General features: G+C 51.4%; 1 protein-coding gene across 3 annotated transcripts in view; it reads left to right on the plus strand.

Annotated features, from left to right (window-relative positions):
• Positions 1–16,354, plus strand: part of LOC133351399 (discoidin, CUB and LCCL domain-containing protein 2-like) — a 52,199-nt gene that overhangs the window by 25,219 nt on the left and 10,626 nt on the right. The window contains exons 2-10 of one of the 3 annotated variants that reach the window (XM_061566569.1): positions 3,483–3,698; positions 6,021–6,158; positions 6,594–6,651; positions 8,136–8,208; positions 10,794–10,927; positions 11,609–11,649; positions 12,859–13,074; positions 13,775–13,899; positions 15,915–16,095. In XM_061566569.1, the coding sequence (XP_061422553.1) occupies positions 3,483–3,698; positions 6,021–6,158; positions 6,594–6,651; positions 8,136–8,208; positions 10,794–10,927; positions 11,609–11,649; positions 12,859–13,074; positions 13,775–13,899; positions 15,915–16,095 (1,182 nt within the window). The other 2 variants (XM_061566587.1, XM_061566578.1) reach the window with 2 other exon arrangements.

Genomic DNA, 16,354 nt, shown 5'->3' on the forward strand with positions numbered 1-16,354 from the left:
GGCCGTGTGCGGGAATCGAACTCTGGTCGCTGGGTCCGTAGCGCAGCGCGCTAACCGCTTGCGCTGCTGCCCCCCATACGTGCACGCGCGACCAAATACAGCGCACACACGTGGAGATCTAATCGCTCCCATCTCGCCTACATACACACACATACACTGTAATAATACACACTCATGAGCTCTGGTGGTCATCCTCTGGGGTGTGTTCCCTTCTTTGCCTGTCATCCCACCAGCAGTCTCATCCATCATCACATTTCCCCTTCTGGGAGTGGTGTCCTGCCTGAGCGTAAATTGCAGCTTATTTTACGCAAGTTTATCTCTGCGTCTCGTCTGCTAACGGCCACACAACAATAACTCTGTTCTGTTTTAATGTTTAATGTGGGGCGGGGGTAGTGGGGATAATTGTGGGGTTGTTGTTTTGGTTCCGCCTGGCTGATTTTTTTCTATGTACGCGTGGATGTTTCGAGCGTTTGCGCGTAATGTTCCGTACTCCGCGAGTCCTCTTTCTTGGCCGGAGCGAACCGAGCGTTATCTTCGATGCGAAGTGAAACGAATGCGAAGAAATGTTACATTTCCCTCCCAACTCCCCCTGCGTATTGCACAATAACTGGCGTTTGTTGTTTTAGCTGCTCCGGTTAAAGTTACCATTTCCTGCCCAAAACGTTGGGGCCTATTTGTTAAGGACCATTGCCTAAAAGGTCTTTCATGACAAATGCAAGTGCGCTCGTGCACGCGCACACACACACACATACACGGCGCGCGCACACACACACGCGCACGTTTGCGTGTACAAACACGTGCACAGAAACCCAGATCCCACCGCCCGTACCCCCCTTATAGGACCGTTGGGGCTAGTGCCGTTTGGTGAGTACCACGGAGACAAAGGTCCCCCATGTAGCCTTTAACTGACTGCTGGGGGAAGTTCTTTTAGCGAGCACCTCCTGAAGCGGCATTGCACGCGGAGGGGATGGGTGGCCTGTACCACGCCTGGCCCCCTTTGTCTCTCTTCAGTGCTCATTTTTACACGGCGCACCAAGTTCTAACATGAGGCTGAGTCGACGTTTGGGTGGAAACCGGGACCGATTCAGGCATCGCTTTCCACTGGGGTTAGCTGTGGCTCGAAACTAAACCCAGGTCATCGGGCTGTTCTGTGTGTCTGTTGAACTTCTTTCACACCGTACGTAGCCAACCGTGCTCATCGTAGGTGCGGGGGAGGAGGAAGGGCATCAAAATAAACACAGTCTAGCAACTGTCTTTTGTATTTTGCCCGTGACCCTAAATTATCCGAAATGCGCCGCACCCAGTCTCGTCGGATCTCGGAATCTCCGGCAGGTTTGAGTGACGCCTGTAGTTGGAAAGGGTTAGCCATCGTGGCTTGCCGGGTGCTGTAGGCGAGGTGGTGGCCAGGAGGTGGCGGTGCTGAGTGCCTCCCTCTCTCGTCTGCAGCAGGCGCGGTGCTGGGTTTTCTCCGGATTCTCCGGTTCCCACTTACTCCCACACGAAGCCAAGCTCTATAAACTAAAAACTATTTTTATTTTACTAGGTAAGGCCCACCGAGCTATGTAGCTCTCTTTCAGAAGCAACCTGGCAATCACAAATGATAGCCCACTGAAGTGGCTTATCCCGTGGAAATTCATAGCAACTAAATACTCGAAATGCGTGATGTTTTCTGAATGTGGAGGGAAAAACCGGAGGATCCGGAGAAAAATCCACGCGACCACGGGGAGAACATGCAAACTCCCGAATATGCAGGTGTCAAAGGTCGGGATTGGGATCGAACTCACGACCTCCCGTATGCCAGGCGAGGTAGTTAACATCTCGCCACCACGGCGCTCATTACTCAAGCAATTCATGGCCAAACAACCCCCAATGTTGCAGGCACCCTCCTGAAAACAAGCCTCCAGAGACTCGGGGGAGGCCTTCGCGGGTAAATAATTGTCATTTTTACATTCAACGTTGTCGGCGGGCACCTGTTAACTGTTTGTACAAGTAAATGACCTTGTTGAATTAAATGTACTTGGATATGAGGGCAATAAAATGGCAATGTATTTGTTGTTGTTAAAAATTAACATAAATGTTATGAAAATGTGTGTTAGTGGGTGGGAGGGGAAATTGGCAGAAATTTAAATTTTTTTCTTCACAGCGATCTTTGAGCTCTGCCAACAATTGCAATAACACAAACAAGCCATTCGGCTCCAAAAAAATACCGCAGTATCGTCATCTTATATCCCAGCCAAGGTTTCTGTAAAAACAACAACGGGCTGGTGTGTGTGAAGAAACGGCCAAGAGCAAATAAAATTGACTTAAAAAATGGAAGGACTACATCAGTGTGAATCGTTCAATGTGAGAAACTTCGAACTCGATAATGCTGCCTATGATAGGTACATTGTGTGTGTGTGTGTGTTTACATGTAATGGGTGACATTTCGGGCGACTAATCGTGTAATAGGTGACAATTTGTGAGGTGCAAGCGACCTGAGAAGGACTTGATGATGTGAAAAGTGACATGGCCGGTCGAGGCAAAGACTAATTACAATTAAAATCCCACACCTTATTTAAAATGATGAGAAAAACTCATCGCGACAGGCCCTCCTGTCTGGGTTTCCCGGAAACCCAAGGCAGCGGTGAACATTGACGACTGTGCCGTGGTTTGACTCCTAATGTGAACGAACCGGACCGGAGTTTTCTCCGTTGTTTTCACCGCTGCCTGATGTGCAATGACCACCGCGGTCTAAGCAATAACGGGGTCGCACACAATCGGCTCTTTTTGAACCGGTGGTCTGGACAAGGCTGGGATCCCCGTACATTCAATGTGGCGATCGAAAGACACACGCGTGCAGGGCAAGGAGGACGTCGTATGAGCAGCACAACTGTTGCGCGTTGTCAAATCTCGAGTCTGTGGTCGAGACAAGGCTGAGATCATTGTACATGTGGTGATCACGCGACATGTGCGCGCAAGGCATGATGAGAGCCGTCGCCTTCCTGCTGCTTGCGAGAAACACACCGTTGCGTGTTGTCATATCTATTTCATGGTAATTAGCGACGACGGACGCATCGTTTATTTGAACTTATTTTGCACCGTACGTAGCCAACGATCGGCTACACACACCTAAATAGGTCAAACAATTTTTTTTTTTTTACCAAGTAAGGCCCATTGAGCTATACAGCTCTTTCAGAAGCGACCTTGCCACAAATGATAGCTGACCAAAGTGGCTTATCAAGTGGGAATTTATAGCAGCCAAATGCTCTAAACGCGTGACATTGATTTCAAATGTGGAGGGAAAAACCGTAGGAACCGGATAAAATTCCACACGACCACGGGGAGAACACGCAAACTCCATATATACAGGCGTCGGGGTCGGGATCGAACCCACGACCTCCTGTATACCAGGCGAGCAAGTCAACATCTTGCCACACACCGCCCTGCCACCTTAACAGCCGTAACCAGTTTCTTCTCCCCCGACTCCCCTCGTTCATCCCCAGGCTCGGCGTGCGGGCTGACGGTGCTCGGCCTGGAGAGCGGCACACTCGCCTCGCTCGACTACCCGCAGGCGTACCCTCGCAACGGCTCCTGCCGCTGGCTCGTGCGCGGCCCGCCGGGCTCCCGCCTGCGCCTGCGCTTCGCCGACTTCCTCGTGCCGTACAACGAGCACTGCCAAGCCGACTACGTGCGCCTGTTCGACGGAGAGAGAGCTTCGAGTGGGTTGGCGCGGCGATGGCGGCGGCGTAGCGGTTTGGCGGGCTGCGCTACGAATCCGGCCACCCGAGTTCGGTCCCCGCTCGTGGGCAATACCAGTGACGAATTTCTGAACCGGTCATTGGCCTCCCCTGGGTCGACTCGGTCTGAAATGAGTACCAGGAGCGGTGTGTAAAAACATCAATCTACCTGGGAGACAAAGACGGCCGGGCGTGGTGCTGGCCACCCACCCCCTCGAGTGCTGTGCCGGCCTTCATAGGTGCTTCTTGCTAACAGCACTTGCCCCAACAGTCTGTGAAGGCTATACGGGGGATCTTTTGTTTTTGGTGGTGGCGGTGGTGGTGCTGGTGGTACAAGCAGCGCTCCGATGTGTCGTGCCTGGTGTTGCTCGTCGTTATGTCCGTTGTTTCGCTCCAATTGCCGGCGAGAAAGGTTGGACCCCATGCCGTACGGCGTGACTGTGGCAAGGCGGTTGGGTGGCAGAGCGGTGGCCTCGCAGCAAGAAGGGCCTCGGTTCGATTCCTGAATCGGGCATCTTTGTGTGTGGAGTTGGTATGTTCTCCCCCTGTTCTGCTTGGGCATCTTCTGGGTTTTGTCCGTAGTTTTTTTCTCCCATGAGCTACAAACGTGCAAAGAGTGTCACTGGTAACGGCCAAACCATCCCCCCAATACTCTTAGGTTTTTTCGGTAAAGTCACGTAGGTAAATAAAAATAATAAAAATTATAGAAATAATAATAGAAATAAAATAATAAATCACGACGTTTCGGAGGCAACACAAGTCTCCGTCATCAGGTGGGACCGTCACAGCTACATTTACTGACGGAGACTTGTGTTGCCTCCAAAACGTCGTGATTTATAATTTTATTGATATTATTATTTCTATAATTTTTATTATTTATTTTTACCGGTGTCACGTGAGAGCAGCAAGTTCGCCTCCCCTGTTGCGAAAAAAACTTGGCAGAGACCCTCCTGAAAAATAGTCTTGAGACTTTGCGAGTCTTCGCTGGCTGAACGGGCGGAGTGGAAACGACTTTGCACACCTCTGCGGTGGCGCAGCTTCTTTACGCGTCGACAGTGCGAGGAGCCGTTTGCTTTTGTCTCGGCTCATCCTCCTGTAACGACCACATTTTTTTCTTCCCGTAAACACGTCGCGATGTTTTTGTGTAATGTTTATATACATGCGCACACACACGCGCATCCCATGTGAGACGCAGAGTCTCTGCCAGGATCGCGCTGTCGGAGAGACGGAGAGGCCGCTGTGAAATATTTCGAATCGACGCGCGCGCGCGCTGTGATGCGTGCGCGTCGAATCGATTTTAAACAACAGCCGGCAAGTGGGTGGTGTGGGGGGGCGGGCGGGGGGGGTATGGGAGGGGGGTAAGTGGGGGGAGGGGTTAGCGGGGGGGGCACAGATGTTTTGTTGTGCGCGTCATTACGCTCGCCCGGCGCAGCGATCTCTTCTCCGCCGTAGCTTCCACCGCGTTTCTCCAGCAACTCCCATGGCAAGAAAACATTCCGTTGCCAAGTTTCACAAATACGCCCCCCCGCCCCCCCACCCCCGCCCCCCCCCCGGAAAAAATATATTAAAGCTGCCCCGCGCGTTATTCGGCAGTGGAAGAAGACGCGATAAAAATTTCAACATTATTTTCACATATACCTATAAATTATTTTATATATATATATGTACCCTTGGTAATGGGGGGATGGCCCATTGGGACCCCAAACCAGAAGTTAATTTTGGTGAGCCCCCCCCACCCCTTTCACTGAACTCTTTAAATATGTAGATTTACACGCACACAGCCAATTGCCACGTGTGGTGTGATCATCGCTGCAGTTGCGAGTCGCGCTACCAAATCCCGTTGGTGCGCGTCTTCATTCGGAGACTCGTTAGCTTCGTCTCGTCACAGTCTGTAGTCGCGCTCTGGTGGTGGTGCTGCTGGTGGTGCAGTTGGTGCTGGTGGTGCTGGTGGTGCTGCTGCTGGTGGTGGTGGTGGTGCTGCTGGTGGTGATGGTTCTGGTGGTGGTGATTCTGGTGGTGGTGATGGTGCTGCTGGTGGTGATGGTGATGATGTTGATGGTGCTGCTGGTGGTGATAGGTGCTGCGAGGCCACACCACCTCCTCGTGTGCCATGCCGCCTTTCATAGGTGCTACTCACGAACAAGCGCTTGGCCTAACAGTCCGCTAAGGCGATAGGGGCGGGGGGGGGGTGATCTTAGTTTAGGTTTTTTTTGCATGTGCACGCAAGCATAGCAACGGCATTTGTCCCAACAGCAACGGCTGGTGGTGGGGGATGTCTTGCGTTTGTACGTCTTTGGTGCGCAGGCCGGTACTGCGGGAACATGTACTACGTGCCCAAGGAGGTGGTGAGCGTGGGGAGCGAGGTGACGGTCGAGTTCCAGAGCCGATCCGGCACCACGGGACGAGGCTTCCTGCTCAACTACGCCACGGAGAAACATGCCGGTGAGCTAAGACCACCGCTTGAGATTGCTCCTTGTCCGCACTCTCGCTCACTCACTCGCTCACTCCCTAGCTCGCTGCGGTTCGTGCTTTCGTTCGGCTGGAATCGGTAACCAGTTCTTGAGTCTCAGAACCGGTCACCGGTTCTGAAAATGATGACCGGTTTACCGTTTAACAACTCTGGTTTAGACTGCCGCGTACAATTTGGTATCTAAAAGGACTGAAGAACGCTCTTCCTTCTGATATTAGGAAGGACTTTTAAATCTAGATTGAAAACTCATTTCTTTCGAACAGTTTTAGTATTTTTGTTTGTTGTCCTTCTCCCGCACCTCCGATTAGCACGGTTGGCTCCGTATCGTGCTAAAGAAGTTCCGCATACATGCATACGTACGTCGAAGCGTCGAGTTTGTAACTGGTCAATGACACTTTCTGTTGCAGATCTCATCACCTGCCTGAGCCTGGGATCTCACTTCTCAGATGAGGCTTTGGAATACAGGTAAATTTGCATGTGGCCAGGTGGCTTTTTTTTTGGGGGGGGGGGGTGTGAGTCTCACAATGACCGTGTCGGAGACCTTGAACCACCACATTCTGTTCTGATTTCGAACCTAGGTTTTAATTACCTGACCGCAATTAAACCAGTTTCTCATTTGCAGCGAACTGGTGGTCTCAGCCCGTTCATCTATGACTGCACAAACAAGCCGTCGTGTTACATTTAGTTGTGCATTCTATGTGGCTAAATTTCAGCCCTGAGCATGATTGTTTTTTTAAAATTAATTTTCTTGCCATGCGATGAACATGTCTGTCTGTCGGGGACGCGTGGAAAAGTTGCGCCACCCCGAGTGTGGACGAGAGATTGCCTGAAGAGGGATCTCGGACAAGTAGTTCTGTGATATCTACTTCCACGGGCCGTTCTCTGACACGCGGAGACGTTAATCGACCGTCTAGAATGGAAGTATACGAGTCTCATTACGGTGGGACTCTTGCCAGCACGACGCGTGAAGGCCCATTCGGGCGTGTCACGACGGACGATGGAAATTGTTTCCTAACAACATGAGAGACTTGAGTTAAGTTCGATGGACATTTCCTACGGTGGCTGTTAATGGCCCATCCAGGAGAGGCTGAGGCTGCCGCGGATTAGCACGGTTGGCCACGTACGGTGCGAAATAAGTTCAACGTACACACACGTACTTTTTAGGCCACTTGTGGACGAGTCACGGCTGGCGCTCCATTTGTGCGCTCGTGATTATTTCAGAGCTGCTGGAAGCCGTTTATTATCGGGACACCGCGAGCCAACCCGAAAGTAATGAATCTATAAAAACCAACATCTACAACAAATACAGCCGCACAGCACGCGTCTGATTTGCTTTTGTGAATTTTCCGATTCCTTTTGCAAAACGTGGACGCGTTGCTTTGGACAAGTACACTTTCTCTCTATCATCTGTCTGTTCACTTTGCTGTATTGTTATTAATAATAATTGTAACTTGTACTGGGCCACCACACTGCATTCTCTCTACGGGACCAAGCGACCCCGAGGTGCGAGGAATCGTGGACGAGCGGGAAGGCGGTCACGCCATGAGCCGGAACCAACAATTGCCCAAGTTCTGCCGTCCTTTATATTTTAACGAGTTATCGGCCAATTAATGAGCGTTTCTACACGAGGGAGGAAACTGGAGCATCCGCAGAAATCCCACGCGTGCGACGGTGAAACGCTGTATCCCACACAGATGAAACAGGTGACAGTCCACCTTTTTGCTCAGCCCCGTTCTCCTTGCGAGTCAGGGCATTTGCTCCTCCTCGACTCTCACGGGTAGAGGGGAGTTTCGCAACATCTTGTGTGTATGTGTGTGTGATCCACCAACCTTCTCTGTTGCCTCCACATTGCTGGATTGCAGGCAGCTACGTGCCGGAGTGGACGGTTTTAACTGATTTATTTTTTTCGTCTCACACGGGCGTCTCTCTCCTGGGATGCTTGTGTCCAGGAAGTACTGCCCAGCCGGATGCTTCAGCACGGACAGCGAGATCATGGGCTGTCCCGAGACCGGATACAGAGACGTGAGATTCGCGCGCTCACGCACACACTCGCTGGCATGCAGAAACTAACCTCGGTCGGGACGCGTTCGTTTCTATGTATGTGTGTGTATTTCTATGTTGAACTTCTTTCGCACTGTACGTAGCCAACCGTGCTAATTCAGAAGTGCGGGGGAAGGTTCAACAAACTATAGCCTGGCACGATGAGTCCTTGCAGTGAGCCCTTCGCATCACGATGAGTTACCCGATGAGCATTACACGTCAGTTCACTGCTGCGTGAGGACCTCCACCCGCACCACACTGTCCATGGGGTGAGGGGAGGGAGAGTGTTGTTCAGAGGTCGCAACCAGGTACCCGATACCCGTACCCTACCCGATACCCGGCTACCCGTACCCAGTCGGGTACGGGTACGAGTAACCGTTTGCGACCCTGGTGCGGCCGGGTACGGGTATGGGTAGGCCGTGAGTCACTGGTGAGTAACTGTTTGTCACTCATTTCGGGTAGGGTAGGGTACGGGTAGGGAACGGGTACCCGTACCCGGCCGGGTACGGGTACGGGTACCCATTTGCGACCCTGGTGCGGCCGGGTACGGGTAAGGAATCAAAACCCGTTTGCGACCTCTGGTGTTGTTTGACGACCTCGCCATGCTGGTCGTGACGGGGTTGGTCCAGGTGAGGAGCATAGGTAGTACCGTGCAACAGTGACTTGTGCTGCACTGCCCTCTGCTGTCTCCGGCTCGCCGATGGTGCCTGGCACAATGGCTGGAAGTAATTGGCTCACCAAAGCGTCCTTTGTAATTTAACAGGTGGAATGGTGGTGCAGCGGTTCGTGCGCTGCACGCATGAACCCGGTCACCTGAGTTGGATACTTAGCTACGACTAACTTTGGTGACGGATATTCAAATCAAACCTTGGGCGTCTTTCCCAACAAAAATGTCAAAAACTAGTCTGGGTTATCTTTGTCGTGTGTGTGCGTACACGTGTGTGTGTGTGTGTGTGGGGAGCGGTAGTGTAGCGTTCAGCGCGCTGCGCTACGAACCCGGCCACCCGAGTTGGATTCCCGCTCACGGCCAATAGCAGTGGCAATTATCTGAACCGGCACTGAGCCTCCCCTAGGTTGAGTCAGCCTCAGATGAGTACCTGTTGCGGTGTGTAAACATCGCCACTGGGGAGACAAAGGCAGCCGTGTATTGTTCCGGCCTTCATAGGGTGCTCGCTAACAGCACTTGCCCCTACAGTCTGTTTAGGCTATAGGGGGGGGGTCTTTATCTTTGTGTGTGTACACTTGTGTCCGGGGAGCGGCAGTGTAGTGGTTAGCGCACTGTGCAATGAACCCGACGGTCTGAGTTCGATTCCCGCTCACGGCCAACACCAGTGGCGAATATCTGTTGCTGGACCTCCCAAGGTAGACTCCTCCTCAAATGAGTAAACATCGCCACTACGGAGAAGAAGGTGGCTGGGCGTCGTGCTGGCCTTTCCAGCCTACTTAGGTGCTACTCGCTAACAGCACTTGCCCCAACAGTCTGTCAAACTAAACTGGACTAAAGTCGTTTTATTTTACCAGGTAAGGCTCACTGAGCTATGTAGCTCTTTTTCATAAGTGACCTGCCCACAAATGATAGCTCAACGAAGTGGCTCATCATGTGCAAATGTATCGCAGCCAAATACTCTAAACGCACGTTGGTTCTAAATATGGAGGGAAAAACCGGAGGACCCGGAGGAAAAATCCAAGCGACCACTGGGAGAGACACGCAAACTCCAAATATACAGGCGTCAGGGTCGGGATTGATCCCACGACCTCCTGCAGACCAGGTGAGGTAGTTAACATCTCCTAGCCACCGTGATGATGATGAGAGAGAGAGACACGCAAACTCCAAATATACAGCAGGCGTCAGGGTCGGGATCGAACTCGCGACCTCTTGTATACCAGGCGAGGTCGTTAACATCTCCTAGCCACCGTGATGATGATGAGAGAGAGAGACAAGCAAACTCCAAATATACAGCAGGCGTCAGGGTCGGTATCGAACACGCGACCTCTTGCATACCAGGCGAGGTCGTTAACATCTCGCCTCTGTGGCACCCTTGAGATTGGTTATACAGGGGCTCCTTTTACACACTTTTATTTAGCTTGCCCTGTTATCTTTCAAGTCTCTGATGCTTAATGTCTCCGGATCTACGAAGCCAAACGAGCTGAAACTGTGTATACAGACTTGTCATCTCGCGTGCCAGTTCAAGATCCCATTTAAATAACCGGTCCAGGTCATGCCGATCCTGGGCCTCTTCGTGTTTTTTATAAAAAAATGTATTGCACTATTCGAAATATATTAGGATTATCCAGACAATAAAGAACTATTGTTATTGTCTGGATTGAGATCTTAGAATGAATATGTACATATATAAATGATTCTGCATATACAACGGTTAACATTAAAATAAAGAAAATTGCATAAGAAAAATTAAACATATCGAAAAGGAAACCACCCACTTATTTTCAGCCCACCAAATTGTATTAATTCTGGGGTCAAAATAAAGTTTTTTCTACTTTTTGAGTGCAAATAAAAGCATGTGCATTGATTATTTTCTTGCCTATCTTGTCTTTGTGTCTTTCAGTCTTCACCGCTGTGCAGGGCCGCGGTGCACGCGGGCGTCCTGGCGGCCGACCAGGGCGGCAGCGTCATGGTCCGCCGTGCCCCTGGGGCCCACTACTACAAGGGCAGCCGAGCCAACGGCATCGCCTCCACAGAGTCAGTGGCGGCGTGCGCGGGGAAAAGCGTCGCGCGTGGCGATGTTGCGTCTCTCTCTCACGTGGGCGCGCAACCGTGGCGATGTTGATTGGGGAGTTCGATGCCGATGTTGAGGTCTGCCGCTGGGCCCCGATGAGACGGCTGCAGCAGAGAGAGCGAGCGAGTTTGCGTGGTCTTGCCCGTCGTCCAGCTGGCTGTGATTTTAACACAATTTGTGTATAAAAAAACAACAACGGAGGTTAGTATTTTGTTTACAAATATACACACACACGTGTACCCAAATAGCGTATAAGTGTGTGTATATTTAATAAGTTTCTAAATTATTTCGTTATAACCAGGTAACGAGATCTGATGAGATGAAACGTGATTTCATAATTTAGTCATTTTCGTGTTCATGTAATGATTGTTACTGTTATTTCCCTTGTCTTCCCAATTATTAAATCATGTTACAGCTCATCAGATCTTGTTACCCAAAATAATTCTGAAACGTATTCAATTTACACACACGTACCCTGTTTAAATACCCTATTCAGGTACATGTGTCTATATATTTAATACGTTATTGTAGTATTTTGCTTAACCAGCTCATGAGTTCTGATGAGATGAAATGTGATTTAATAATTTGGATAATTTTCATGTTTACATAATAACAATTATTATTATTTCCCTTGTCTTCCACAGTGGGCCGCTTTCCGACTGGCTCTTCAAGTTCAAAACCGACGGTAAAGATGACGCAGATCCACGCCAGTTCCCAGCGCGACTTCCTCCCACACATTGCCACACGTGCGGGTGGCCGGGTAGCGCACGGGAGAGTGGCGCTGCTTGAAGCACCATCCCCGTGTGCGCGTGGGTGCTGGACGTGGGCAGTGCGCGTCGGTGAATGCACGAAGCGTCGCTGCCTGGGAGCGTAGCAGAGCAGTACAACGACGTGATTTTTCCGCGCCGCCCTCTGCCGCTCGCCGTGTGCGCCGGCGCGCTCCGATCGCCCCATCCGAGCGCCGTGCGGGCTTGCGAGATCTGCCGAGACGGGGCAATTCTATGGCCCATTCGGTCGCGGGCACTGCTTGAGAGCAATCCATTCAAAGGCTTGACTCACGGAACCATTTACCGTGCGTTTTGTGTTTCTTCGCTCTTGTGAAGAGTGCTCTTATTAAGCACTTCAAAGTGCTCCAGTGCGTGCTCTCTGTGAGTAGGGGAGGGACTCGTTTATCTTGACAGCGATGGCAAACATATCTGTGTGTGGCCGTATTTCCTCCCGTGGCCTGCGAAAAAAAAGGACAATTTGCAATTTTGAAAAAAAAAACATTTCCCCAACAGCTACCCATTGGTTTCCGTACATGGTGAAATGCACATTTGAACGCCTCGTATAATCCGCGCGTGCCCTTGATTTTTAATTCGTGAGAACAATAACTACTGTAGTATCGATATGCGAGTGATAAGAAGGCGACTAACCACCGGGGAGCGAGCAAGTGATAGGAGTGAATCAGTAAGTGGTGGGTCATCACTCAACCTGACTGCTCTACGTTGCACCCCATCGGGTGCAGTGAGGTAGGAACTGGGTGCTCCAGCCCCAGATATGACTGCTGAATTCCAACTTGGGACGAATGTTTGAATTTTTACACTGTAAGTGTACCGCCGTTTTCTCAATCCTTCCACCGGTACCGCCGATTGGTACGGCTGGCTACGTACTGTACGAATGAAGTTCAACGTACATATACACATACAATCCACCGCTGGATGACTGCCTCCCGGAGCCGTGCGAGGTCATCGGGGGTTCATCTGGTAGGTGAAGGCGGGTGGAGCATAGACGTTTATAACAAGGAGGACGGCGCAAATACCGGAATGGACTCTTAACTGTAGCGGAACTTGCCTCCCCCCCACTCCACCCAATTCCACCCAACCCCTTCCGCTGTTCCGTCGACGCGTCTCAGGCTGCGACGCCGCGCTGGGTTTTGCGTCGGGCGCCGTGGCGGACGCCCAGCTCACGGCCTCCTCCACGCTGCAGTGGTACGACGCGCAGGGCGCGCTGCAGGCCTGGCCTGCGCACCACGCGAGGCTGGGCCTGCACGGGCCGCCATGGGCTCCCTTCAACCTCGACGACCGCCAGTGGCTCCAGGTCGACCTGCAGACGCCCAAGCGCGTCGTTGGTAAGTTACCGCGCCCGCCTGCCACCGGCGTACGGACCAACGGGAGGTGCCGCGGGCCGGCAGTGGCACGTTGGCCGCTTGTTGCAGAGGTCCGCGGTTGGAATCCGGCAAACCGCCCTCGTTAACGCCATGATGTGTACAAACATAAAGTGTTACCGTGCCGTCTGATTCGCGTCGGGAGTTGAAGATCGCCGTCCCCCGCGATGTTTAAAACGAGGGATCCCATTGGGTGCCGGCATCTTTGTCGCTCGGAGGCGCCCCGATGCAAAGGGCGACAAATGCGCTGCTCTCGTAGCAAGGGTAATAACTAAGTGCGCGACCGAGATATTTGACTGTGGACCAGACCGAGCGAGTAACGCAACGAAAGCCACAGGACTAAGACTTGACGAAAATTACACGGGGGTTGTTAAAAAAAAACCATGACTGCAAGAAAAAAGAGGTGTGACTCCATGAAAACGTTCTATTCTTTGTATGAGCCTGAAGTGCTGTTTACTCTCTGTAGCGACGTTCCTGTCCGGTGGTCTAGTTTCAGGTTTATTTTGTTGAGCCAGGATATGAGTCTCGTTTACAAGGCTCACCTGGGTCACCAAAATGACGAACAATACGAACAATGATGTTGCTGCCGTCTGTAGCAATGATGCCGTTTGCTCGGGTGACGGTGATGACACCCCTCACTCCCCAAACCCCCTTGGGCCTCCAGGAATCGTGACGACGGGCTCGGCGTATCAGAACTACAACTTCTTTGTGACGGCCTACAAGCTCTCGTACAGCCTGGAAGGCGCCAAGTGGACGTTCTACAAGACGGCCGCCTTGGGTGAGGACAAGGTGAGAGACCCTGGTGCAGCGTGTGGGGAGGAACTCGTGCCGCCAGGGTGGCGGAGTGGCTCGGAGTGAGGATGGGGGGGGGGGCGGGACGCATCACACACTGGCGTAGCGCTGAGCCGGCCTGTGATTTAAACCGGTTTAAACCCCTGCGTAATTAACCAGGTCTCCTTTTGTAAGAACAATGAATTGGTAATGTCCTTTTTTTTTTGTCGCTGTTGCTGTCCACTTGACCCTTGTCTGATTTGAACCATTTAGCAATTCCTGTTATGTATAGGCCACGGAACGTGTATACGGAAGGTTTTTTCTTTTTAAATACTCGGTGGTTGGGCGGATCAGGGAGTCGGACCGTTGAGCCGACACCGCTAAGATCCCGCCTGTTGGGGTTACCGTGCCACTCACGTGGTGCACGCGTGACGACAGGATGGGTCGAGATGCTCGAACGCGACGCTACGTTTGCCTTGGACCGACACGCAGTGACGCTGCGCTCTTGCCGACTGATGGCGCAGGCGACGAATGCGTCGATGTCGCCGCCTCTGACCCTGCTTGACCCCGAGCCGGATTCAGAATCTAAGTATTTATACTGAAGGAATCCAATGAGCTATAAAGGTGTCCAGTCGCGACAGGTCAGAACGTTACAACAACACAATAGGAGTGCAAAGTATAGTAATGGTAAACATATTGCTTAAAAAATATATATATACAAATAAACGAAACGATATTCTTGGTTACATTTTGATTCAAAGCTTTCGTGACTGCAGGGATTCATATTCTTGGTTCTTTCGGTAAAGTCACGTAAAAGGGAAATAATAAAATAATAAATAGTTTTATAGGGAAATAATAAAGTAATATATTGTTTTATATTTTTATTATTTTATTATTCCCTTCTACGTGACTTTACCGAAAGAACCAAGAATATGAATCCTTGCAGTCACGAAAGCTTTAAATCAAAACGAAACTATGTTTTATGTTAAATCTTGACTTAAAGCGTTCGTGACTGCAGGAATTCATATTCTTTGGGTCTTTCGGTGAAGTCACGTAGAACAATTTTTTTTTACAAAAAACTCCTGATTTTACCTCTTTTGCCTTCCTCTTCATTTTTTCCTCCTGATGACGATTGCTTGTGTTGCTATTGAAAAGTCGTCGTTTTTTGTAAAAAACAAATTTGTTCTACTTGACTTTACCGAAAGATCCAAAGAATATGTTTCATCTTACCAGATGAAGCCCACTGAGCTCTTCGCTTCTTTTTCAGAAGCGACCTGGCCATCACAAATGATCGCTCAACGAAGAAGTGGCTTACCCTGACCGGAAGCCAATCTCATCACAGTTTAGTTCTGGCTCGGCATGGCAGTTAACCAGTGGAAAAACGCTCAAACAATGAGGGCCGCCCCTCCCTCCCTGCGCTCGCTGTGGAGAAATGATATCGGTCTTCCACTGCCGCCTCCCCCACCACCCACCCCTCCCGTGTTTTTCAGGGAGCCTCTGTCTGACCTCCGACCCAAAGTTCAAGTATTTACACTATGAGATCTCTTTTACCAGTGGCAAAATATAGTAGTAGGTTTTTACCCTTTTAAACTGGTACAAAACTGACACCTTTATTCAAGGCATCATGTTTGCAATAACCACAACACAAGTAGTCAAAAAAGCAAACAAAAAGAAGCAACTCTGATAATGATAATGATATGCACTGTCCTTGAAGTTGATTGGTCCACACCCGAGACGGCTTTCTTTAGAGCCTCGTCCCCATTGGTGTTGGACCAGATGACACCAGAAGGCGTACAACTCAAACACAGAGTTGCTTCTTTTTGTTTGCTTTTTTGACTACTTGTGTTGTGGTTATTGCTAACATGATGCCTTGAATAAAGGTGTCAGTTTTATACCAGTTTAAAAGGGTAAAAACCTACTACTAAGTTCAAGTATTATTTGTTTAACCAGGCGCGAACCCGAGGAGGACCGCCAGCATGAGTCTCAATTGCAAGCGTGACTTGGTTCACTTCCCCCCCCCCCCCCCCCCCCAGGTGTTCGAAGGCAACACCAATCAGTGGCAGGAGGCGCGCCACTCCCTGCTGCCGGCTCTGGCGTCGGCGCGCTTCGTGCGTCTCCACCCGACGGCGTGGCACGGCAAGATCGCGCTCAAGGCCGAGCTGCTGGGTTGCGAGCCGCTGAGTCCGCGTGGCCCCCTCCTTCCAGCCGTGCGCAGTGAGTGTCCGCGCGCACTGCGACCCCCCCCGCCTCCCTCCCCCGCCCTCCTCCCCTCCCCCCACCCCCCTCCCCCGCCCCCTTCCCCCGCCCTCCTCCCCCGTCCCCCCTCTGCCCACCTCCTCCCCCACCCCCCTCCCCCCTCCCCACCCTCCTCCCCCCACCCCCTCCCCCACCCCCCTCCCCCACCCTCCTCCCCCACCCTCCTCCTCCGTCCCCCTCTCCCCACCCCCTCCCCCGCCCTCCTCTCCCGCCCCCT

This window comes from Lethenteron reissneri, chromosome 5, assembly GCF_015708825.2.
Source record: "Lethenteron reissneri isolate LAM-NWPU_2019-01 chromosome 5, ASM1570882v1, whole genome shotgun sequence".
NCBI classification, from domain to species: domain Eukaryota; kingdom Metazoa; phylum Chordata; class Hyperoartia; order Petromyzontiformes; family Petromyzontidae; genus Lethenteron; species Lethenteron reissneri.